Source organism: Copidosoma floridanum, unplaced genomic scaffold (assembly GCF_036245765.1).
Source record: "Copidosoma floridanum isolate Cflo_tuat_1 unplaced genomic scaffold, Cflo_Japanese_pri ptg000007l, whole genome shotgun sequence".
Classification (NCBI taxonomy): domain Eukaryota; kingdom Metazoa; phylum Arthropoda; class Insecta; order Hymenoptera; family Encyrtidae; genus Copidosoma; species Copidosoma floridanum.
The window spans coordinates 4,957,280-4,983,926 of NW_028321884.1; the positions used below are offsets into that span (position 1 = coordinate 4,957,280).

At 44.3% G+C, this 26,647-nt stretch overlaps 2 protein-coding genes across 2 annotated transcripts in view; one reads left to right on the top strand and one right to left on the bottom strand.

Moving 5' to 3' along the window:
* Positions 1-26,647, top strand: part of LOC106636657 (uncharacterized) — a 154,350-nt gene that overhangs the window by 111,870 nt on the left and 15,833 nt on the right. The window contains exons 4-5 of the mRNA XM_014349125.2: positions 2,807-2,956; positions 4,841-4,984. Coding sequence (XP_014204611.2) covers positions 2,807-2,956; positions 4,841-4,984 — 294 coding nt within the window. The remainder of the gene's footprint in view (positions 1-2,806; positions 2,957-4,840; positions 4,985-26,647) is intronic.
* Positions 11,338-13,292, bottom strand: LOC106637624 (serine protease inhibitor 42Dd-like). Its single transcript, XM_089588812.1, has 8 exons — positions 13,283-13,292; positions 13,072-13,205; positions 12,731-12,916; positions 12,458-12,665; positions 12,187-12,401; positions 11,931-12,116; positions 11,722-11,857; positions 11,338-11,599 (listed from the first exon to the last, which is right to left on the bottom strand). Exons 1-8 carry the CDS (start codon positions 13,290-13,292, stop codon positions 11,475-11,477), a joined length of 1,200 nt encoding a protein of 399 aa, XP_089444938.1. The 3' UTR covers positions 11,338-11,474.

Below are 26,647 nucleotides of genomic sequence, written 5' to 3' on the forward strand. Positions count from 1 at the left end.
GTTTCAACACGTACACATTGAATGCATTCCCGAAATGTCCGACCAGCTATTTTTCGTACAAATTTTGTTGTGTTGGATCCCAAAACCAAAATAGATTGATTATCACTGAGCAACCCAATTCTTTGGATTAAAGAAAATTTCTTTGCCCTCCTTCCGTTAAATATTTTATTTTAATTAAACAAAAATTAAGTCGATCCAAAAAACATTGCACACAATTAAATAAGAAATTTGTATGTAAATAAAAAATTTTTGATTTAATAAAATATTATATGCAATAGAGTTCTATTTTTTTAATTAAAACAAAATATTTAACAGAATGAGGGTAAAGAAATTATTTTTGATTCAAATAATTGGGTTGCTAAATGATAGGTGTTTACTGATTCAATCTTTTTTATTATTCTCCAATTGAGTACTGACGAATATTACAAGTTAGTTACAACACAGCCACCTCAAATTTTTCCCGCAAAAATAATCCCATAAATAACATACTTATCAGACGGGGCGTAAAAATTATCATCGACTCGATCGTCCCCTCGGAAAGAATAATTACTCCGCGCATTCGGGGGAGATGCAAACTTCCTCTGTACTTCGTATGATTTATCAACATCGTTACGAGTTAACAAAGGACTTCTTTATCGCGGGTATTATTTTTTAACCCTCCCTTCCAGAGATTTATACACTCAAAGACGCTAGAAAATAAAGACGATCGAAAAATCTACACGGCGAAAATTGGCCCGGCTGGTAATTAAGGCTCGTCCAAAAGGGACGCGGATTTATCGAGGAGCACCGCGGTGATGAATAACAGCGTCGAGTGGTCGTTGGGGATGACGAGTGGCGCGGCAAAAAATTAATATTCCGTCTAATTGACGCTCGGCTCATGTGAAATTTAAGAGGAAAAGCGGGTGGAGTAGAGGGAGGATGAGCCCCTCGGCAAACAACTTTACGAATTTATGGAGCAGAGGAGCCCTACCGTAATTTCGTTTTCTCAAAGAGGAAGACGCGCCCTCCTTCTTCCACCAACAACACGCTCGCGTGTATGTACGAGTTCGCGAGCGCCGCGCGGATAGAAGTTTCGCGGGGGCGCGTTGGATCGGTAAATCAGTGACTCGATAAAACTGGACTACCACCGCTTCTGCACTTTATCTCTCTCAGGTATACATGTGGGATTTTCGAAAGGAAATGGAAGGAGGATGGTTTGTAGTCCTCGCGGAGCAGTCGTGAATAAAAGTTGTAAGTATTTTGTAAACACTGCGCTTTCAGCGGCCACGCTTCCCTCCCTCTTTGGGCCAAGTTTTCCGAAAACCAATCGTACTTGGCTCCATACGTATACCTTATATGTATACTGCACAAGTTTTCTGTTTATTACTATGGCCCCTGTAAATCAAGCGATCGACCTATACTTGAGCTCCTTTTATTGCTTATCGGCAATACTACAACTCGTATTTTTTGTGTTTTTCCCATTTACAAACGTTTCGCTTTCCCAGTGGATAATGTCGGGTCAGCCGAGCTTGGGTGATTGCTCCTCTAAACAAAATTCAACGAAGCTGATTCTCATCACACCGCTTTGAGAAGAAAAAAAAAAAAAAAAAAAAAAGCAATCCCGAGCCGATGCGATCGATGCGCATAATGTACACATGCAGAGATTCGCAGCGTAAATTTTCCCGCTCGCGCTCGTTTTAATAATAAACCGGCCACTTTGGATGAATAATAAAACCCCCAGGGGCAGGGAGGCTCGATACATCAAACTTCCAAATAATCTCATCCCCGCGCCTCCGCTCACACGGACCAATCCCTAATCCTTAAATACTGCAGCAATACGCTCTACCACTGCTGTTGAATAATGAAAAAAAAACAAGGAAGGGGGGGAGCCGATTCTTTTTTTCTCAGCTGCTCGAAAAATCAGCCCCTCGAAGGGAGGAGCTTCCGCGGCATCGATTCGCGAAAAAAAAAAGGAAGCGTCCTCCTCCTCCTGCGATTCAGAAATAATTCACGGTGCAGCTGCCGCGCGCTTTTGAATCTACTGCCTCCGACACGCCAGTCACTTCAGGCCCGGGAGATTATTAATGACGCGCGCGCGCGTGGATGGGTATACAACTTTGTTTGTCCTCGGGCGCGTGTGTGCGTTATGCGTGAAACTGCCTCGCAGCTGTTTAATAAAATACCGTGCGAATAATAGCGACGACGCCTCGGCTAAACTGCGCCCTAGGAATTATGCGCGACGGGATTCCCCCGGTTATTAGACGCGCCCGCGTGGATGTGTATATATGCGGGACAAAACGGAGCACGAGGGCACGCACCTGCCGAGATACTCTGCGATTTTTCTTTTGCGTCTGCGCGATATTAGGGCAGTTGATTTACCGGTGCTTTGCGGTAACTGGCAACCGTTTGGGGTGCCGTTTTGCTCCGTCATAATTTTCCGTTTGAAGTGGATGTATATCTGCCGAACAAATCGAGCGTGATACCCTCCGAAGGATCATTTCGGTGCTTATACAATTCTTTTTGAAAGGGGGTGGAAAAAAAAATTGTCTCACATTACGGCGAGAGGTATAAAGTTGACTGGGTCCGTTTATCGGACGCCCAGATAAGAAGCCCAACACTTTGACAAACACTTCGCCATCGCTCCTCGGCTGCTGTGGGAAAAAAATAGCTTCGTTGAAGCGAGAATCTCTTCCTTTTTTTTCCCCTTATCTCCATTTATTTTTCTTTTTTTTCGTATACCTATGTATATATCTCGAGTATTGTAATGAGCGTCGTTGTAGACCCACAAACGCGACCCTAAAGGACGATGTTATCTTTTTGCTTACAGATGAATTCAGGAGCAAGGTGGCCTGCGAAAATGACGTCATCAATCTCTCCTGCTTCCCGAACTACAGGGTCGCGATTTACAGTGCCTTCTTCGGGAGAACGCAGTACGAGTCGCTACAGTGTCCACAGCCCAATGGCGTCAAGGACGAGAGTACGTATACATTGATATTTTCATTTGAATGTTTAGAACTTTTTCTTTTTTTTCGGAAGAAATAAGCTTATAGTTTAAGTTGATACCACTTGCCAATGAAAAATCAACAGTAGATCTCGTCTCGCGTGAGAAAAAAAAAAATTGGCAAACCAATTTTAAGCTAAGCCGAGAACTTTGGGCTCTTTATTTTCAAATAGCGCCGATTCATTAAGGAAATCCAGCTTAAAACTAATGGTGCTGGAGGGGTAATTCGAGGGAAGAAAAAGAACACTCCACCCGGATTTCAATTGAAAAAAGAGCGCAGGCCCCTCTCCGTGCAAAACGCCATCATTAATTTTCAAGCGTCTTTTTGCTCCTCCTGACGTGTACCTATACTCATTTCGCAGTTCAGTCGATCCGAAACTCGGGCAACGATTAATAATGCGCGGAAAAAATATTGAGTATCCGTAACATCGGGGGGTAACGAATGTTTTGTCAATCGGTGCAAATTTTTCGTGACAAAAGTATCAAAGGTGGTTATTGCTGAAGCGGCTCTCAAAAAATGTGTGAAAAGTCTCGGGGATGAAAAAAAATCCATCACCGATGCCCAGCTCCGCGAAATGACTTTACGGCGTGTGTGGGAGGGGACGCCAGCGATCACTCGGACGCTGGCCCCTGTCGGCGACAATACACAGGCGACCCTTTCCGTGTATCTTTTCTTCTCCTCCCCCCCTCGATAACAACCCACTTGGTCGTTCTCTTTATCTCCGTCTAGCCAGCCAGACCCATCCTCTCTTACCTTTTCTCCTTTTTTCTTCCACGGGACGACTATACGTGGTTCCCTTTTTTTGGCGGGGGGAGGCTGGGATACACGCGTCCCGGCTGATTGTGAAAATAAAAGAGCGACCGTTTCGATCTCGTACGGTGTTAAATATTTCGATGGCCAGCTGTGCTACGAAGCCTCGAGTGTACGCGGGGAAACCGTGATTTTCCAGAGAGATCGGAGAGATCCCCTGGTTATTTCGCGCTGATTCGAATTTACTCCCGCGATAATGCCACGGACTGTCCGAAAGGAAATTCAGAGATATCGCACGCTCTTTGTGCCCCGGACGCAAGCACTAATGGATTCCGATGTCGATTTCACGAGGAGTGCTTAAACTTGATTGAAAAATCAATTGCAAAACGAGTCGCCATCCGAAGGGAATGCTCTTTTTTTTTTTTTTTTGTTCCACAACCTTACACTCGCGCAGCGGAGGAAGAATCGAACAAGCGAGCTGTATTCTTCCTTTTGTCCCCGAAGCGTTTCATTACACACGATGTAGTCGTTGTTGTTTTTTTTTTTTTTTTTCATAAAACTGGCGTCACGTCGCATCGAGCTTTTTTCGATTTGATCGCTCGCGAGACGAGGTCGCATAAGGAGGATTACACACCGAACCGGGTCTTGGACTCATATGGGCGGGCTTAATGCGAATCCGAGACGATAAATAGTGCCATTATTTGCTCCCCGTGTGCACAAGGGACCGATGAACTCGTTTACGAAGCGATGAGTCCACGACGACGGACTATCTCGCTTTTTTTTTTTTTGTTTGTTTCCTCGCATCGAGCCGAGGCGGTAACTAACTCCTCGCGAGGACGTAATTTAATACTATAAGTGTACAGGCTCGATGAAATTTTCATTCGCTCGTACGGTTTGTGGCTCGTAAAGCAGTTATGAAAGCAACTCCGTCGACACGGGAATGGTGCTCGTAAAGAGCCCGGTAGGTACCTTATACGCGCGAGACAAACAAACGTCGAAGGGTGGAAAAACAGCGATACGTAGTTTTATGATTTTTTTTTTTTTTTTTTTTTTTTTTTTTTTTATGCATCCCGGTACGTATGGGTATAGATGAAATGGTTTGTTTTCAGCGTGCATGGAGAACAGAGCGACGGAGATGGTGATAGACCTGTGCCACGGGCGGAGGCACTGTCTGATCGCGGCCAACAGCTCGACCTTTGGTGATCCCTGTCAGCCGGAGAGCAGGACGTACCTCAAGGTCGTCTACACCTGCGGTAAGTGCCATCAGACTTGCCCCTCCTCCGAATAATTTTACGGCTGCGTGTATATTTTTGCGTAACTACGCGTAAATATCGCTGTTGGGGAAAGAAAATCCGCATTAAGGCTGAAACGACCGGGGTTTCGAGGAGGGCGAGGATTACCCGGGTGACTGTAAACTTAACAGGGTGATCCTTTTTTTCCCACCTCCGTGCAATAAGTAGCTTAATGCGGAGGGACGGAGAATGTATATAGAGGAGGACGGACGCTGTTGTGGGTATCAAAGGGAAGAGCGTGGATTTAGTTAAAAGCGCCGAGCTTTTTTTTGTTTTTAATGGCGATAAGGAGAAGTGGGTCAGTCGTTCTTGTTGTTGTTGTTGGTGGGACTTTGAGTTTTTGGACGCAGAGCGAGCCAGGAAATTTATTGCAGGGACTCGCAAGGGATATTGTCTTTGAAGACACCTACAGAGATTAAATTTGTCCTCTCTGTTGGGAGTAAACTTGGCTTGGGCTGGAGGAGTTTTAATTGGTTTTGTAAAGGCGCTTCGTCTTGGTGGTGTCTTTGACTCTTTTTTTTTTTTTTTTTTTTTTTTTTTCTTTTTTAGATTAGAGTGGAGTGGTCGCCAAAATTTGTACTCTGGATTAGTGAAAAGTTATTTTTATACATTCAACTGCAGTGTATTTAATCGATAAAATGTAGTGCAGAATTTTTTTCTCCAAAAATATAAGTGAGCTGATTGTGAAAATCCAGAGGGGGAAAAAAAATGTACATGTCATGTGCATCTTTGATGAATATAAAATAAATTTTCAAGTAATCGGCAAAAAAACCTCTTTCGAAAAATCCAGGCCCAAGAGTTTTTTGTTAAACACATTTTTCGGTATTTCAAAGCCTCGCCTGATTTAGTTTCCACAAATTTTGTTTTTTTTTCCCCCTACGAGTCTCGCAAAACGCTGCAAAATATTGAAAAATAATTTGAATCCCAAAGTTCGCGCCACGCTTGTACGAGTAAAAGTTGGGGGTGGCAAAACGTGCGTCGAATGCCCGAGCATCGGTTTACAAAAGTTCGAAGCACCGGGATCAGGAAAAGTAAAGAAAGGCCTTTTCAAAGTCGTGATCGCTGCGAGAGGGAGGAAAAAAAAAAAAAAAAGAAAAAGTATTCAAAGGCTTAACTTTCTTTCTCGAGCCTTTGTTTACCAACTTCAAAAAGACCACTGTTGCGCCGAGTTTTAAGGACGTGTCGCGTGATCAATGGCCCAGTCGTGTCTCCAAAGCGATCAACCGACTTTCATCCTTTTATTTACTCAATATCCTCTCTCTTTCTACACATTTTCCCCAGCTTAATGGATTTTCTTGTCGAATAAATATGAACATCAATGACAAATACACTCACGGCTACGATTCGGTCGAAAAGCCAGCACGAAGCGCAAGGTCGAAAGACGTAACGTATAATAGCGGAATAAAAGTGAAATTTCCCAGCCGGTGGGATCGAATTCATTAGAGGGACCCTGGAAAATTTTCCGAAAATACTAATGACCATTAGCACGCGTCGGGGAGGGGGTGTCCGAGATAGCAAATGAATAATTACACCAGGCTCCTCGCGCAATTGAAAACGCCGCTGTTATTCATCCGCGCGGAATGCGCTTCGCGAGAAGAGTATATTTTCTCTCTCTCTCGGAAAATTTCTGGGAGCCATAGCGATTATCCTCCTCCACCTCGCTTGCACCGTAGCTCTTCGAAAGGGGCGAAAAAAATGTGAAATATTATGATTGTGCGCTCGCGCGTGATGGAGTGGATTCACTGAATCAACTTTCTTCCCCGCTCGGACGAGGGATGGCCATCCGTGATCGTTTCTGTGAATCGAAGTGCAGTGTGCGAGATACGCACGGTCACATTTGTTCTCGGGACATTTTTCTTTCGTTGCAGGATTAAAACGTGTCGTTGGAAGAAAACCATTGAAATACATCCGCTAGCCGTAAAATGCTAATTGATGAGAGTCGAACAATCATGAAAATCCCCGGGAACGCCTCGATCGTTCCATTTCGATGAGAGCTCGTGCCGGTTGGGAAATCCACGAGCGAATGATTAATTTTTCATACCCGACTCCCAGACCCGATTACACTTGCAAAACACTTTTCTTCATCCCCCCGATGGAGCCTACAGGGTAAGACTTTTTCGAGCGACAGTGCTCGTCTAGTCGGGGAAGGGCCAACTGGGCCAAGTGCCATTTCGACAGGTGAACAATATTTTCGAAACGCCCCTCTCCCAGAGACGTTTCACCGAGTCAAGCGATGGAAAAACCCAAAGTTTCACCACGAGCTTTTACAGCACCCGTTTTATTGCGTCAAGTTTCACGAGCTTGTCTCTACACCGGTAAAATTAGGTATCCCTCAAAACCGTGGCTTTTAAAGTGGAAGTTGCCGTCACAGCTGTTGCGGCTACCTTTGACACTGTACGTGTATACGCGCGAAAGTGAAGTGCGCTTCAGCGTTGTGGATGATCAAAGCGAGCGCTTTGGAGCGTTTTTTCACGCGTGAAGAAAAATATTTTCCAGCTGCACCTCCCGTGGCGTCGCACGTCGGAAAATTTGCTGTAAAGTCGTGTTAATTCGAAGAAGCCAACGCGACACGAGTCATCGCTTCTCCCCCGGCCAACCCCTTTGGTAAAATTCGGACAAAACATCATCCCGGTCCACTGCTGACCACCAACATTCCAGGCTCCCTGCAGCTTTGACACCATCGAATCGTGTCGTCCTTTTTTCCCCACTCCTGCAGACCATCTCTGCAACCACCGCTACATCAGTTGGCAATGGGAGTGCCAACCAAAGCCGGACTACTCGGTAGCGACGCGCTGACCTGGAATAATCATCGAGAGGTTAGCTCAAAGTGTAATTGGATCCGCATGAACTATTCGAGTCTCGCGGTACCCCCCCATCCATTCGTCTTACAACGAATGACGACTCGCTGGAGGAAAGAAAGGGCCCCGAGAAGAAGGGGGTGGAGAAAAGGCTGGATTTCTCTTTAAACACCGAGCCACGGCTCCCCGATGAATTTTCTTTTTGCCAACCCGAGAAAAGTTCTTCGTGTCCGCACGCGTGCCGAGTGATTACCCCGAAGGGAAGGATCGTCCCCGCTGGAACTTTCGACCAATCAATTCACAAGGACTTGGGCAGTGTAGTATATATACATGCTTTCTTTCGTCATCATTAGCACGTGGCCGCACTCCTTCCAATCAGACAATGAAAAGTTCTCAATCCCGCACTTGCTACACTGGATAGTACCTTGAATTGGATTCCGATGAAGGGTACGTGGTAGTGAATCAAAAAAAAGGGGGAAAACGGAGAGCTTGTATTTTTTATCGTCACGGGTGCGTGGCGTCGTATCGATTGTCCATGAATTTTTCATCCCTCGCTATGCGTGTTCGCGGTATCGTTCCCAAAGATGAGCTACCCCCTGTATGTATACACCTACCGCACGACTGCGGGTAAAAGCTTTCACTCGGATAGATTGAATTCCTAACGCGCTGAAGGACGACGTTGACCACTTTGTTCCCTCGAGGTGCCGGTAACTAAAATTTATTCCGCAATAATCAATCGAGCTTTCCCAAAGAAGCTCGTAACACGCGTTACAAACACGGGGGGGGGGGGAGGAAGCGAGCTTTCGATTATCGTCCATATGCACCCGCCCAACTCGGACATTGGCGGAAATTCTTTCTTCTTCTTTCCCCCGAAGAATGCGCGTAATTTCCATCCATCTCGACGAAATTGTATTCTAATGCCACCCCCTACCTCTCGGCCGTACACAAGTCCGTAGGGACCCTAAGGCGGAGGTCAAGTACTTGCAAACTGCGTGCTTCCCTGCTGAATGGCCGCCAGTACTCGATTCCTCGTCCCAATCACTTTCTCGACAAAACGGGAAAACGGAATCCCCCCGTACTTCCAAAGTGGCTCGTGCCGTTTTCGCATTACCACCCTTGACTTTTAGCGCCCAAATCGAGGAAAGGAAATTTCGGTCGAAGAGAGCAATGGAGGAGAGAGATATGAAGACGTACGAAACGCCGACCACCGCTGGTGGACGCATCACCTTGGGCCCGAGATCGGTTGAAATTCAGTTCGGTCGTGTATAGCCCGCGGGGCTGCGAGCATCGGGGGAAATTCAATTTTCGCTCCTTCCTCGACACCGTATAGGCTCCCGCGTCGCATTCGACCGAGGCACTCCGGCGAATGTATATTTCCGCGCACGTAAGTCTATTTATTTGCTTACAAGTGCACGTTTGTGCATGTACGTGCGAGTAGGGAGTGGGTGGGTGGTAAAAAATGGGGGAGGACGACGCGTGCACGTATTTGCACCCACGTGGGGGATGTATCCCGGCAGATAGAAGGTTCGAGGCGTGATTCGAAATTGCATGCCAATCGGGGGGCTTTGCTGGCTCTGCCTTCGACGAATATATATTTCGCACCCCTGACGCGCATGGGGTAAGGAGCTTCTTTCCTTCCTCTGCCCGCGATTTAAAGATGCTTTGCTTGCTTTACCGTAAGTTGGGGATTTTTTTTTTTTTTTTTTTTTTTTTTTTTTATTACGAGTTCCAAGTGGTCGGGCGTTGGGGAAAATTTTCTCCAAGTAAATTAAAGTTGGGAAGCGAATGAAACGCCTTAGCTGCGGGAACGAGTAAGTGGGGAGGAAGAATTTTTGTTTTTTTTTTCTATCATTTTTAATGGGAAGTTTGATGTTGATGCTGCTGAAAGTTAAACTTGTAATGGTTGAATTTCTGGTATTTTGCGAGCATAGAGCTGTCTTTCACAATAATTATTATTAACGTTTTGCAATCAATGTACCTTCGTTGTGAATTTAATCACACCGCGTTATTAACACCAACATGTGCGAATGTAATATGATTGATTCATAAGAGAGAAATTAATTTCACTGACAAATCTATCGTGTTTCAGTAATATTAATATTATTGCGAATGTAAACATATAGAGGCACAATATTGAAACGTAATCTACTACCCGATGAAGTTGCGAGCAAATATATTTTACTGGCAGCTTTGAAAGTTACATTCACCCAAAAGTGATACTTGCTCTTTTCCAGGTTACCGTTTGAACGTTTACTCAAAACTTCACGAGGCGACTGAATTAAGGTTCATTCCGATGCCTCAAGCTCACCTTCAAGTGTAAATCGTAGTTTCATACACCTACTCAGGATACAAAATACTTGACCTACTCGAGAGACGCTATCGAGTACATCCCTAACTTTACTGCCCCTTGAGCCATCCATACGCCCTATTATTCCCAAACTTTTCAAGCAAAACCATGATAAAGTCCGACCCGAAGGGAAAAAAGAGCGAAAACCAACTACGACGTCATCGACTTTAACGAAAGTTCCCGGTGATCGATTCGCAGCGCATCTTCCGCGCAGCAAACTCGTATAACGATCCACTGCCAAACGATCGTGGGATGAAAAAAAAAAAAAAAATCTATGCACACCCACGTGCTGTATACGTACCACATGCACGCGTCCACCGCAAAACGAGATGGAGAAAATAAAAAGGTCGTTCTTTTCACGCGCGACCCTCCAACTCCAACCCAGTCTCGCGTATGCCGATTCCATCGGTTATGAGTGTGCACGTTGGAGTCTCTTGTTCGGCCATTTCCCGCGGGCTTGCGCCCATTCAACGCCTCGATCTTTTTCGCGATCCTATTTCGCTAGAAAAGAGAGAGAGAGAGAGAGAGGATCCATCCGGTTGGAGGGAAAAGGGGGTAAAACGATGAGAGTCATTGTACATGCGGGGGTGGGCGAAACAGCGTTGAGGAGAGGTTTGGGTGGGAATCGAGAGGACTCCGGAGATTTCGGAAAAGCTGACGTTGCGGTACTGCAGGGTGGCTCTGTTCAAAGTTCCTTGGATCTTTTTGAAGATTAACAAGCGTGGGGGAGTTTTCCCTTTGAAATGTCAGACGCCACGTCACTGTTAATTTCAAAATGTTTGGGTTTTTTTTTAAGGAGTAATTTTTTGTAAAAATTTGTAAATTATGGAAAAAGAAAATGCGCAACAAATTTTCAACTTGTTGAAATATCTTGTTCGGGGGTATGTATGTATCTTTGAAATACTTAACAAGAAAATAGGTGTATTGGGGTACAAAGCTCGGGTACCATAGGGTTTCAAGCGAATAATGGAATTCCCTGTTTTCTGCGAATGCTATTGTAGCTTCATTTTACGGAATTCAATATCTCGTCGCAATAACGTGTGCTCTCATTCCACGACTTTCTCCAACTTTGATATCAGTCCACATAGACTCACCTTACAAAAGAGAGTGTCGAAGCTACGTGTTCGAAATTAAATTCTGTTGAATCTTTTTTGTTTAGTACATTCGAGAATATAATACACGTGCAACGCACTTTTGCTTGTTAATACTAATTAAAAAATGTGGTTTGTGGAGAACCTAAATTTAAAATTATTTTAAAAAACTTGACGTGTTTCGGATTGAGAGCTGTTTTTCCATTGGGTCTTGGTTAACCCTTCATTGGATTGACAACGTGTCCTTGAAAAAGCGTCAAATCTCCATATTTTATCGAAAAGTAAAATGGCCTGTCGACGTTCAACACAATTGAAGTACTCCTGGAAAACCTGGCGTACACTGCAAAAGAGCAAAAATGGCATTAACTGACACCAAACATCATGACTGTCGTTACTTATACGATTAAACCCAAACGAAACGAGCTGGTCAACCATATAGTATAAGAGCCGAAATGAACTCACTCGTGGCAGCCGCAGCTTTCGTGCCGGTTTCGTCTACTTCGATAATGGCGCGTTGGACTATCCGGCTGACGGAAACTCGCTCGTTTGACATGCCACTGAAATCCGCGGTGCTGCTGAACGCATCTGTCATGCCTAGCTGTGATAATTTTGAAAATGGGTCATTGCCAAGAGATAAGCAGTTTTTTTCGTTTTTAATTGCTTGTTCGTACCGACTGAAGGGCCGATTGGAGATCATTTTGACTTTCGATCCTGAATTTCGGAAGATTCAGCTCAACCTTGTGTTTTCCGAATTTACTGAATTCATCGTCAAAATCGTCACTCTCCAACAGCAGTCCAAGCCGGGACAAGCCACTGATTTTGTTGGGGACGATTACGACCATTTTCAAAGCTTCGTTCTGTAACATCAAAGAGAAATATACGATTGTAAAAATTATACATTTATGTCCTATGCATGTATATCCTTACACAGTATGGAATCTCTATGTATTTGGCGTCCAACCGATCACTGGTCCCGTAAACAAAATGGCCCTCAACACTCATCATGGGTACGCTCATGTAATTGTCATTGGAAGTGAAAAACTGCTCGTGGCGTGTATTTTTTTTAGGAAAACCGAGTTTCCATTTAGCTGTGAAGTACACCGCGTTTAAAACAACAATCAAATCTTTGACGTCGATGTTACCTACGAAACATAATAGTTAAAATACGAGATAAGACGCATGTGTCGTAGATACTTACCTTCTTTCAAAATTTCATCAATCGCATTGTTTGTTTCTTTGCGGACCCAATCGTTTACTTTTTGAACGGCTTTTGAAGTATCCTTACCAAGCTCGCCAATTCCAGAACGAAAACCTCTATCGATCATCTTCGTGTAGTTGGGATTTATTATCTTCCTGTCACTTACGTATACCCTGTTTGCTACATGCAAACGCACACCTTTGATGTTCTACGACAAAAATTGTTACTTTTATTCAAGTACCAAGTTCATTCCATGTCTATCATTAAAATTACTTCAAATTGTCTCTGCAAAAGGTAATAGCCCAGTAAAATGTTGTCTTTGTTCGCAGACAAATGAAGCGCACGATTAATTTGCTCAGCAGTGTGACCAATAGCGCCGTAAGCTAACATTGTTAGAACTATATGAGCACTCGAAGGAGATAATATTAGATTTCCATTTTCGTTTTCTTCCGCCATTACCTGGTAATGAATCATCAATGTTTTTAACAAATCCATAAACACAAATGAATCATCTTAAAACTGTTCCTTTATCCTTTTTACCATAACAAGCTTCGTATTGAAATATAATCGACTGTCCTCGACCTCTTGATCAAATGTTAATTGTGCTTACTTACCTTATAAATATCGGCAGCAAATTTATTCGAGCTGCTGATAATTGTCGAAAGGATTGTTGCATTTTCAGTCGATTCCACTGAAACTTGCCCACAAAACAGAGACAAAACCACACCGAAGACAATATCACACGAACCTAATGAGAATGAAAGATTTTACTTTTGTGATATGTTTGGGTGAGAAAATCAATTATTTCTGTAAATCGAGACTTACGGAACAACATGTTTTCTCTGTTTGAAGCTCAATGCTGCACTGCAAGCAGTTTAATGCATATGCATTACACTAGAGTTCCAACGATAACAGTCACGCGTGCTTAAAAAAACAATTTGTTAGTCACTCGCAGATCGGTGTTCCTTTCAAATGATATGTACAAAAAGTCACGTTAGCCAAACCATCCAACTCGTGTCCGCGCAATAATTGTGGTTTACTGCCTCAGTTCAATATTAGAAGAGCATAAATTCAAACTCGACGTCGTGACACGGCATAAGTACGACGAGCGACACGATGCAACGACAATGCGATGGTTTAGCGCTGCCAATGTGTGTGTGCGCCCAACAATTATAGACGCGGATGGCATCGGAATTGCCGCGGAGGGATAACAACGTGCATAAATGGATTCATAAACAAACGCGGGCCAATTTGGTTCGCGAGAGCGAGATTTACTATGGTTGTTCAATCTTACGTTGTTGTTGTGTATCTGCTAATGCATCGGGTTAAATGTGGGATCGCTCCGATCGCCAGCCGTGACTCACAATTGGGAAATCAATTGCAATGGTCGGGGTTACTGCTGAAGCGATATGTCACCTGTGAAGATTGGAATGTCGATTTACGGGATGTAAAATGGATTGGAAAACCTATCAAAAATATCATACATTCCACAACTCGATAAATGTTGTAGATAACGTTGCTATTGAATATAGTGTGTTCTCGAAAGGACGAATGAACCCCGTCCATCATCGATTGTTTTTCAGTAACTTTGTATCAGGATATTTTTATAAAATGAAATTAAAAAAAAATAATCGTTTTATAACGAGTTGACCTGTTTGAGTCACAACAGCTCAATCAATTTATTTTCGTTTTGCAACTGACTCGAGTACAATTTGAAACAAATGGGCTGTTCAGTATTTGTAAATAAACGAGTCCCGTGTCCCATTGAGTGGCAGAACTGCCTCGTGATAAAGAAATCGAAACAAGAAGCATAGCAAAGGAGTTTCGGATGAAGAAAGGTGCCGGACAGGAGTGGCTGAGAGAGAGAAGTTTTGTATTCATAGGAGGCCATTACGATGAAATGATGTAGTGTTGAGGCGTAAATTGAATTCTCTCGTTGCGCCCTGAAAACCGGGAAAAGGAGAAAAGCAAAGGGAAGCCCGGAGGAGTCGAGGGAAAGGGTGAATAAAGAAAATCACAGGGCGTGTTTTCTCGCTGCAAAGTTGCGCGATGAGAGGAAAGGAAAAAAAAAAAAAGTAACGAGCAGGTAAGGGGCCTTCAAAAGGGAAGCCAGAAATATATCGAACCGAGGGGGAAAAAGCAAATTTCCATAGCTGCGCGAAGAAAAAATTTAAAATCGCAATTGAATTGATTCGAAAAAAGAAAAGAATTAAGAAAGAAAGGGAACAGGGAGTTTCTGAAAGATTGGAAGCCTGATGAGAGCCGAAAAAAAAGTTGAGAGAATTGGCCTCGAGTCGTCGAGTGGCCACGTGTTAAGCTCGTTAGCGTTCGAGGCTGGGGGTAAAAAAAAAAGTAAGAGGCTCGTGTAACCACGAAAAGAAAAGTTGGAATATCGATGGCAGGCGATATACGTATGGGGTACAGGCCAATTAAGAGCCTTTGGTGCACAGCGTAAGGAAGCCACTCTTGTCCTTCTCCTTTGCAAAAGATTTTTTGCGGATTAATAATTAATTTAGCGGATTCTTTGCGGATTAATAATTAATTTAGCTCGGAGCTGTGAAGCTAGTTGGTAAAAAAAAAAAATGCTTTGATGAAAAAAAAAGGCGAGGATCGTTGTACGCGCCCCACGCCGCGTTTTCATTACGCAGCTCGGAGGAAAGTAAAAATTCTTGTTCAACGGAGCATCGAGGAATTAGCGTCCGGGATAAAAGCTCCCGGGTCTCTGTGAACAAGAAACTCGTCCTGTGAATGTTTAGCGAGCAGAGCGGGAAGATGTGTTTTTTTTTTTTTTTTTTTTTCACCTCAGAGCTGAGCTCTAAATTCTTTATGAGAGAGTCCCTTTTTTGTGCTTTTGTAGCTGTTTTGAAAGGGTTATTCCCCTCCCGATGCACTGCATAAATTTTTTTTCGCACGAGCGGGTGCTTTTAATTGTGAGCAGCCGAGAGTCCCCCGTCAAAGCGAAACGCCGGGAAATTGACCACGAGCACAAGGAAGGGGAAGAAGAGAAAGGACACTCGAGTGCAAATCAAGAAAAAGGAGATCCGGACAAAGGAAAGCCATTAGGAGGACTCGCGGAGAGTCAAAGAAGTCCGGGGAAGGGAAAAAAAACGCAGTTGCCGGACACCCGGATATCCCTGTCGGACTTTTTCCCCCGGGATTTCAGGGATAGAAGCGGGCAAGGGGTTTTAAATTGTCGAGCTGACAGTAACGCGCGGTTTTCCGGAAAAAAAGTTGGAAAATTAAATTCGCGCCCGGGTTAATTGGTAATCTCGTTTCAGCCGGGCCGAATATTAGCCCCTGACGAAGAAGTTAAGAAACAACCGATTCGAGTGCATCCAAAATACACATCCCTCTTTCATCGTTTTCCTCGACTTCACCGCGTTGATAACACTCGTTTTTTCTCGAAACCTCACTCATTGGCGGTATTGCTCTTATAGGTAGTAAAAGCCGCAAAATCGACACTTATTTTCGACCCCAAACATCGAGCTATATACAAAGTATGATTACATGCCCATACACGTATATGTATACCAGACCGCAATGTTCGATTGTTGGACTATGTAATAGCGTATTGGGGGCAAGTTTGCTAAAGCCGAGAAGCGTGAGTGTGTCGACGTTGTGACCGCCTACATGTACAGCTGCTGATTGCCACATGCTGCGTACATATACACACACACTTGCTTTGGTCCTGAGGACTCGATCTGTAGATTATGCAGTGTGTGCAAGTGTGGGTGATTAAACTCGATTGTATGAGTGCAGCTGCTGTTTGTTGCTTTGCTTATTAAGTACTCGACAACGGACCTCAAATCGATATAATAATTGAAATGCGAAGCACGAAATGACTTGCAGGAGATGAAAAACACTGTTATTGCTCGCGGGAATGGAGTAATCATATTCTGCTGTAATTGAGATCGAGCGAACGCGGTCGTCGACTTCCTATTGAGATGGAAATATTAACTTCCACACCCTTCAAATGAAGACCATTAAAGGGAGTTTTTGAGGTAGGATTATGATTCATTGTACCCTTAAAACCCATCAGTCAAATAAGTTGTACAAGCTTTAATTTTTCAATTAAAAAAAAAAATCTTTAATAATTTGTTTGTCCATTACATTTTGAAATAGGCTCAATGAACGGAAAAAAAGGCGATTTTACCCCACGGATATAGATTTTTGTGTAATCAGATTCAAATAGCTTAGTTTGTCGAAACTTGACGTAATTAACCTACGATTACTATTTAAATTTTTGTACGAGTAGTGTTAAAAATACGAAATAATAATGGCCAATCAATTTGAGAGATTCACTATTCGCATTCGATGTCGGAATCAGCATCGCCAAAGGCACCTCCATCAGCGGCTAAAGAGCACCCTTAAATATTCAATGGGGAAAAAAGGGAGTAAAAGGGAAATAGAGAGAGAGAGAGAAAAGGGAAGAATCCCCCTACAGTCTGTATAGAAAGAGCCAATGAAAATTTTTCCTCGGTATACGAGAAATAATTTCCAAAGCCACTTCCGAGCACAGCCGAGAGCACTTCCGCGCCATTAAAGAGAGTAATAAAAAGCGTATCGACGTCATCAAAACCACCCGATGAAATATTACACGAGCTAAAGAGAGGAAAATTCACCCCATCCAACCCTCCTTGTCTCGCGTAAAAGCGAAACGAACCACGCCCAGGTCAAAAGGCTCGAGTGCGTGGCGCTCGCTGATGCTTTAAAGCCACCGCACCGCCAAAGCTAAATATCAAATAGTGCCTCTCCTGTCCCGCAATCGAGTGCGCGTGGATGTATGCACACGCGCGCGCAACCACTATCACTTTGATCCAACACCGGTTCCCCACCGATCTCTAGTTTCCGCTCTCTAGCCGATTACGATATCATCCCCCTATACGCTGCACTCCACCCCCTCGTTCATTGCACGTATTATCCGGAGCCATCGATCACTCCACGCTGTACAAACCTGTCTTGTCTTCCTCTCGAGGATGACGCCAAGTATACTACTGATCGATCATTTTTTTCAACCAAAAAACATTTGGTCGTACTCGTTTGAAAAGCCCGGTTTTCTCACGCATCGGCAGATTCGCAATCTTCGTCTTTGATTAACTTTGGAAGGCGCGGCTCTGAAATTGCCTGCGTTTGACGGTACCCGCGAAAAAGGGGAAAATTAATACGCCCACGCGCGCACTCGGCAATACGATAAAGAGGGGGGCGAGAGCGTGGTATATTCAAAGCGCTTGGGGAAACTGATTGCGAGGGAGGAAGCGGCCTTATCTGCTCGGCCGGACGCGTGGCACTGTTTTCCTCCCTTTCCGCCCGGGGTGCGAAACAATACACGAGGGGGTAGAAACTTTCCGCGCAACAAATAACAGATTACACGAGCAAAAAGCGACGGGTCTTCGTTAAATGGTCTCGCTCCATTGAATTTGAGACCGGGGCATGAGGGTGAGGGTGAGGGGGGTAGTTTGCGAGGAGGGTTTTCAATGTACGGACGAGTCATTGTGACATTGAAAATTCGTAAGCGCATTTGCGAGGAGGCAGCTTTTGCGTTTCGGTATGGTTGAGAGTTAGGGTTTGGTTTATTGTATAGGGTAAAAGTTGAGGGGTTTCATTTCAGACTTGGAGATCGCAGAGCGTATACAAATGTTTTGAGCTCCTTGGAATGGAATTTTGTTACTTTTTTATAAGATGTTTGGGGTTTTTTCCATTCAGTAAATGTTACTCACAACGTTTGTTAAGAGAATACTTGGTAAAAAATTTTTTTTTTCATTCATAAGTCAATCTATATTAAAATAACAATTTTTGATTTATAAAAAAAATCTATTTGGATGAGATGCAATTTTCATCCTTATACTAATAAATTTATTTATAAAGCTGTGTTTATGTTACGCTCGCTTAATATAATGAATAGTTTTAAAATAATGTTCAATCGAGCAGTCCAATTACATATCAAGATATGTAATTAAATAAATAAACGCATAAATAAATACTTTGATGATAACAGTAAGCATCTCGTTAATTTTTAAGCCCAAATAAAATCCAATGTATCATCATAAATGTTGATACATTAACATTCAATCAGGTGCTCAAACACAAACCAAAATAGAAAACGTACACTACAAAAGTAAACATTTCATTGTAATTTTAACAAAGTAGGACAAACGAGGCCAAAAACACGCACAATCCCGAGCTTTAAAGCTTCTGTTCAACAATTATCCCTCAAAAAGTCCATTTGCTCCCGTACACTCGAGCATCGTACTCCGATTACCGCGCGAAACATTGCATTAAGATGGAGCGCGTAACGCGATTCTCTCCTGTTTCGCAAAGAGGAGCAATCCGCGTTAATTAAGATAGAGCCGCGATACAAGCCCCAAGAGAAAAGTGAGGATGTCTGTTATTGTTCATGTATTCTCCTTGGGTCCCAAGTACCTGCACCGCCGGTAGACGAGAAGAAGTGAGCCGAGCCGGAAGAGAAAGAGCCTGTGCCGCTGACACCGCAGAGCCGATAAATTTGCACCCAGTCATTTGTCATCCCTCCGATGGCGCGGACGAAAGACAGGGGGTGAGAAATCCAGCTTCGTTTGCACTCTTCGTGTCGCCTCGGCCGAATCGATTTTGCCTCGTGCATCTCTCGTGGTTTCGACGACATGCCCGTCGGAGCTGCCAGTAGTACAGCTACGCGTGTGGTCGGACATGCTTTGGTGTACGGCGTACAGGAGATTAAGCGTGGCTTACACCCAAGAGATTACGTTGTGATATTACTCGGGGGCTTTCCGTAAGAGCTTCCTCATAGACGTGGCTATCAAAGGGAATCCGTTAGTCGCTACTTATGGAATTAAAAATACATCGCACATGAATGAAAACCCTACCGCGATTCCACAAAAATTGCTCCATTGATCCAGCAGCTAATCAGTCATGCGTCACGATACATGAAGTCGCACTCGTGATTTTCATGGGATTCAAAAAGTGTATCGCCGCTCACGCCATTGAAATTCATCGTATACGACTGTGCAAGTGTAACCGACCTTCCACGGGACAATCCAATCGGCTCGCATCGAGGACTTTGTTTCAGACGAGTGCGCACATTCAATGCTACTTTTTTTTTTTACTCTTCTTTGCAAAATCAACGCGTGTGCAAGTGTATGACACGTGTCCGCAACAAATTTCGTCCAGCGACAAATTGCACGGAACAGCTAGCGGTATCGAGCTTTGGAAAAAAATAAGACCCAACTAAAATTTTAATCCGACATTGTACGAGTGTTTGATTATTAACTGAAGCAATTCATCAACAAAAGGCGCCATCAAGCCAACGAAACTCACAACGCCCTTCCCCTCGCGCTTGCTTTCAACTGCGTTTCGAATTTGACTATTGTTCGTTTGTTACCGGCTGCCCCGATATGGAAAAAAAAAAAATGCGGACCCTGAAAAAAAAAATATACCGCCATTGTCGAGCCACGCTTGTACTGTAAAAAAAGTGCGTCGATCAATCGAGCGCCTTTCGCACGCACCCCTGCCGTAGTCGTCACGAGCTTCCACGTCAAACGAGAGAGGATTTCGCGGAAGTGGGGTACATCGGCGATCGGCTCGAGTGAATTAATCGCAATTAATTATAGATCGCAGAGGTGCTCCGGAGCGAAATTAACAGGGACCTCCGACCGAGAGAACATCCGAGAGGAATAATCTCGACTGACTATACGCCATTACCTCATACGTTTCCCCGGTTAATCAGCACGCAAACCATAAAAGTAGAACCGCGTTCGCATCCGTGGGATAACGAAGGTTATTACGTGGTTCAATTTTCCCGCGGCCTTACACATCCTCGCTCAAACGACTCGCCGTAGTTTCATCGGAAGCGCAACCGAGGGTGTTTTACCCCCAAACTAAATTTAACGAAGCTCGTTACCCTCCCGTCTCGCGTTACCGGAACCCACCGACCTCTTTCAGAGATGTCTCGAAAATTTGGGGGTAAACACGCGCCGTCTTGTACTGTTTTCCCTCGACGCGTTTCAAATCTCCACGCGTGTGCCGTAGTAATCGAAACGTTATTTCCCCGGCAGCAATGGATACTCCGACGTAGAAACAAGAACACTTCGATCACGTACGCACCGCCGTCGTTCGGCTAAACGCGCCCGTACACAGTCGCGGTATGAACCTGTAGAGGGAGAGAGAGAGAAAAGGGAGGCAGCCGGACGTGTTTATTAACGTCCGGTGCTCGAATTCAATTTGCATGCATTCGCGCAGTTGGAGCGACGCTCCATCGCCTCCCACCCCCATTTGCATTACCTACCCTCTCTCTCTCTGCATGTATATAACCGTAGTCGTTTATATATCGACAACGACTGCACTGCCGGTGGAGTTTGGAATTAAATGCTGGGCCGTAACTACTTTTCCCATTTCAGAGAGTCCCTCGCTGCAATCGTGGACGGGCCCATCAGCGTAGACGCATTTCTCGTTTGGTATCGGAAGTAGGTATGGCTCCGAGATAGGCGAGACAACGTATACACTCGTGCTCGGCCTGTCACCTATACGTACACTGGCTAGGCTCCGATAATGTTTTGCAGGCGACGGACGGCCTCTTTATTCCACGGGCTCGCTGATAGGGAGCTTCGTGTGCGCAGTGTCGGGGTGAAGTTTGAGTTGGACGATGGTGGGTGACGTGACGGCGAGCGCGATCGGGTAATTTTGACGTGAGCTAGTGGTTTCGAGTGTGACGCGATGCGGATAATGGCGGTTTTTTTTTTTTTTTCTTTTCAAACGTGCGGTGAAAGGGTTTTTCGGAGGGTTGGTGTTTGATTTTTGTCGAGGCTGTTGGAACGGTGTTTGTAAAACTGTGGCAAATCGATTAGAGCTGTGGAAATTGGATTGGTTGGAAAAAAAGGAAAGTTTTTCGAGTTGAAAATTGGTGTATGATTTTAAATAAATCCAGGAACGATCGAGTGGATTTTAATTTCGTTTGGATGGTTGTTGAATCAATAAAAGTGGCCTTACTTTGTGATTCATTCGTTCGTATCAATCAATCAAACGGAGTTATTCCTTAAAAGTATACAACTCGTTGGCTTGTCTACTATTTTTAAAATTTTTTTTATTGTATTTCCATCACTTTCATATGTATTTAAAAAATTTTCAACGGAAATCTCTCAATAATCACGAATGGACTGTTAAGCACGCGAATCTCTAATGGGGGGCACAAAAAAAAAAAAAAAAAAAAAAAGATTCTCCATCAGTGTCTGACAAATTTTCTCGATACTCGTGGTTTTGATGCCTTTCCACCTCGTGTACATTATTTTAGTTCGCTCCCCTCTACGTATGTTTTGTAAGATGGAAGAGTTCTGACACGTGATATTCTTCCTGCATTAAATTATCGATGCTGTGCATTTCAGATACTGTACAATTTTTTATTGAATGTTGGACCGACACGTAAAAATGTATCATACGAAACTCTATTCAAATGTTTCATGTCTACGTTTTTTCATAAATGTACAAAAAACTCGACCCTTCTCTCGATCCAAAGATAAAAAAATTTTTTTACAAGCAGTATTTATTCGGTGTATGTGAAAAATTGAGATCCAATATAAAGATAACGAATTCTGTTCCAGTATGGACAGTACTCGTGCAACAAAGCTGCAATCAAAGCTTTCATTTGCACTTAATAAAAATTCACTCTATGAATGTACATAAAGCAACGAAATAACCGAGTCTTTTTGCTTTCATCGAGTAAATGTACATTTTTGGCACACAGTAAACAAATCCTTTTCAAAGAAAAAAATAAATTTTACAAAAAAAAAAAACGTTTTTCCCAATCGATGCAACGAACAATCCTCCGTACAGTTCTAGCCGATCGAGCAAAAAATGTTTATTCACCCGTACAATTTTATTTCACGGCAATGGACAAACATTGGCTCGTGCAGCCACCTCAACAAGCAATCACCGAAACCCAATTTACATTACACCCCCCCCCCCCGCGTACTCCGCATCTTTCCGTTTCATTTATGATCTTCCACCGGCCAGCTATTCGGCCGGCTTCTAGTTAACCACTCCAGCTAATCCCATTTTTTACCCTCCGTCATTTCATCGGCCCACCCCGAGGAATCATCCCTCGCCTTTTTTTCAACTTTCCCCATCGAGACACGGGGGAACAATTACTGCCCACCTCAAATACCACCCACACGCGCGGTGTATCCCCATACGCGTGCACCGATGTGCTCCAACTCTCGAGTACGAGCTTTTTTTTCTCCTCCCCCCCCCTCCAACCCTCTCCCGATCCGGCGAAACGACCGGGCTGATGTCTTTCCAAGTCGAGAAGTTTGTTGCCGCGAAGTCGTCAAATCGCGGAACGACGTGATCAAGTCGAGTTAAACGAATTGCGGGCTCGGGAATAAAACGAAATGGACTCGTTCGAAAAGAGGACGCTTCCACTCGACTCGATAAAACTGACCTTTCTTACACTCTCCTCCCCCAAAGACACACCAAACGCGCCGAACATTACAATGTCCCGATTGAATTTTCCCCCCATTTATTTCACACTCGCATCGGCCCGTCCCAACCATTGCACGTAGGTGCAAGGAGGAATAATCGCCCTCACCCAACGTGTGAATACTAACCCGCTCGGATACGCTGTACCAGTGCAGGGTGCAAATTATTGCAACGAGGCTGTTTGCAGAGCATATAGCTCCAAAGGCGTTGCCGATCAAAAACACCCCCATGTCGGACAATTTTCCAACTGAACGTGAAGTTCTCTTGAGCGCCGAAAACGCGACGAAGCAGCGGGCCATCTTCCACCCAATTTCTCCAGCAGTCGCTTCTTCTTCGCAATCTTCCTTTCGGTCGTACGGCGGACTAACTTTCCTTCGCCCCTCATTTTTTTTTTTTTTTTTTTTTTTCTGGCGCGAGAAAAAAAAAGCAGAGTAGCGTTATCATCGCGCCGTAATACAGAAGAGCTTGGGTATATAATATACGTACCGACTTTTCCCACGGGAGGAACGATTCTAATTGAATACCACCTCTCTCTCTCTCTATCCTCCCCATGATTATTTGTCCCTTACGGGCATGGTAAGTGCGCGCCGGCAACGAGGGGGTAAGTTGAACTTTCGTCGGTATACGTGTACCCAGGGTAGCTGCCAGCGGCGACGATTACGTCACGGGCTGGCAAGCTGCCCGGCTCGCGTGAAATTCGCCGCTAAGCTGCACCAGTCCTCGGGGGAAAAGCCACTGCTCTTCTCCCCCTGTACTCCAGTTATTTCTTCGGCCCAGGTGCTGTGTACCCTCTCCTCCCCGGCACAGCTGGGCCCTTCCGTTGTTGCCTTCTGCCCTGGTTTAACTCAATTTGCGAAACTTTCGCGAGTCTCGTGATTTTTCCCCCCCCCCTCACCCTCTTGGCTGCTGTTATTTAAGTTAGGAGAGGAAGGCGAGGACAATAATGACTTTCGCCTGATGACGGGAGCTGGATACAACTGCCTTCGTCGAGGGTGTTTAAAAAAGAAAAAAAAAAAAAAAAAAAAAAAAGCTCTATGAATTTCCAACTAACCGCTTCGTTTGCTGAATTTATTAGCGAGGACCGCCGGTAAATTCCGCCGAGTTGAGCTCGCGTAACGGATTGATTGCGGATCTCCCCTAGTGCTGTAATTGAGGAATTTCCGAGGAAGCGCAATCGAATCGAGCATCCCGGACGGCGATATGCCGTTGGTGCATCTCGGCGATTGTCCTCGAGGATCGATTCGACGACGATGTCAATCGAGCTTCTATGCAGCTGCACCGACGGAGTACAACGCTCTAGGCTGGGGCTCCGTAAATTGCACCCTCGTAATTACGGGCGTCCAGATCGGCCGTTTGCCTCCGGTGTTGGTGCGCTCCGCGTACGGGTATATGATGCTTTACTCGGTAATCAACTCAAGTGTCGTTCGAGGATGCCCTATGGATATTGCACCTCGTGAGAACTTATGGGAATCGATGGACATGTATAGGAAAGGGGGGATGGTTTCTATAGCGTGAGGGTTTGTGGGTCCCTTTTTATTTATCCCGTGGTAGTGCTCGCATGGGTATTTTTTTCTCAAAATGAGTGACAAATCGTCCTCTCGGCTGCAAAAGGAAAAGTCCGGGAAAAATTTACTCCTCGCGTAGTGAGGGGAAAAATTCCATCGTAGGTATTCGGGTGATGGCAAAAGCTGCTTTCAAAAGTTCGGAGCGAGAGACTTTTCTTTCACTGTGCAGCGAGCGAATTTTCCTCTCCAGCTACTCCGTCGATCGATTTTTATTTGATTCGGGAGGAAATTTTCTCCCAACGGGAATTTGAACCGGAAGCGGTGATCCATTCATCGATGCAAACACTATTAAATTGTTACTTTTGCACAGTTGTTACTCGCTTACTTACGACGTTTTCAAAGGCTCTTTCCCAACTATCGATCATTTCAAAGTATATGCGGAAAATAAATAATTTAACATTACTTGATCGTTTTTGGCACTGCGAGTGTAAAAAAAATTACTACGTAGGTACCGTCTTTCAAAATCTTTTTGTATAATGTAAACTGCGTCAGTAGACAAAATGTTTACGAAAAAATCAGTCAATATTTTGTTTTTAGTGAGAGGCGTTTACCTAGAGTAATTCAAGGCAAGTTTTCTTATCCCTCTTTTCTATAACTACGTTTATTATTCCTCCATCCAGAGTTAATAAAGTGAACCATGTTGTCATGCACTAAAAACAATGATTATCTTGAGTAACTTTCAACGGAAGGTATTCCGTATAATCCCCGCACGAGGCAAAAATTTTATAAAGACCCCAAGGAGAGTATAATGTAGATCTCCACACCATCACGAAAAGGTATAGGGCCACGTGCGAACTTTTTCTTTCCCCCCATTGATCCGGTCGAATGTCTGGCATCGTTCATCTTTCGGCGCACCACACCCGGAAGTTCTGCATGCGATAAAACCCTCTCACACCCAGACATCTTTTTTCCCCACTTTACCTCCTCTCCTCCCTCTCCTCTCAACATCCGCGTCATTTTCACGGGAGACCATTACTTTTCGCGCGGCCCCTCCTCCCCTTCCATTCCGCCGGTTTAGAGTTCAAAGGTCCCTCGTCGGAGAAAATCGATGGCCGAGAGACCCCATCCTTTTTTCACTGGAAAGTATAATTTAATTAATACTTTTCACGTACACATATCCCGTACAAGGACCCCGTAAATTTAGCCGATATCCAACCCTCGAGGATAGAAACTTTATCAATGGCGTAATTTTCAAAGAGATCGGAAGAAAGCGAGCCACCGCATCGTAATGCACACATTCATCATTATATATACTCTCATCCACTATCCCGACAAGTGAACTAACGAACTTGAAGCACCTGCCAAAGAGTAAGGTACTTTGGTCTATAAAATTTGATATTCAAACAGAGGCGCATCGTCGATTTCGGCCACTCGCAGTTATCCAACAAACAGAGTTGATGCCGATCAGCGGTAACGAGCTTCGGGTAATTTATTCGGTGTTTTAATGGGCATCGATGCAACCCTCGTTAAACTCGTTCGAGCTGCACGGTACACCTGACAATGGCCGCTCGTGCCGCCATGCGTGGCATTTCCGAAATGAATTTCAAATGTCCGTGCGACAAGCATGTAATTATATCGTACACGGGGCTGTTTCGAGTGTTTCATTAACGTCACCGAGTGATGGGCTCCACTTATTTCTGGATTAATGTCAGCTGCACTCCAAATTTAATCGCGCGACAACAGGGACACGCCGGGGGTTGGTGCACCCTCGAATGTCTCCATAAAAAAGGTCCGAAATCTTTTCCGAGGTTTTCGCAGTCATGGAAAGACTTTGGGATACGTCAGTCATCAAAAGTCTCCACCAAAAAATAAGAGCGATGCTTCAACCCTTAATTGGTTGATTTTCCACCCCACTTGGGGCAAATTGCTTCCCCAGGGCAAATTAGTCAGTGGCCCTCTCTTTATTCTTATTTTTATACTTATATCTCAAAACAAAGTGGTCTATGATGTAAAAAAAAAAAAAAAGCTAAATACGACACACCCGAACTAGCAAAACAAGCAGTCCTTGTTCGGCGGTGTATGGAAAAAGAAACGTATAGCCTCGTTAAAATTCATGCGAATCTGCATAACGCTCTGATAAACCGTACACCCGCGAGTACACCTCGAAATCTCGCTAGCGCGCACATACACATATAAATACGCAAACGCGAAGCAACACGGC

What these genes read in the sequence shown, in the direction of transcription:
- LOC106637624 (XM_089588812.1), bottom strand. An exon ending in TCCAATCGGCCCTTCAGTCG is followed by an intron (nt 11,858 to 11,930) that starts GTACGAACAAGC and finishes AAATTATCACAG; the next exon opens with CTAGGCATGACAGATGCGTT. An exon ending in GAAAGCTGCGGCTGCCACGA is followed by an intron (nt 11,600 to 11,721) that starts GTGAGTTCATTT and finishes GCTCTTTTGCAG; the next exon opens with TGTACGCCAGGTTTTCCAGG.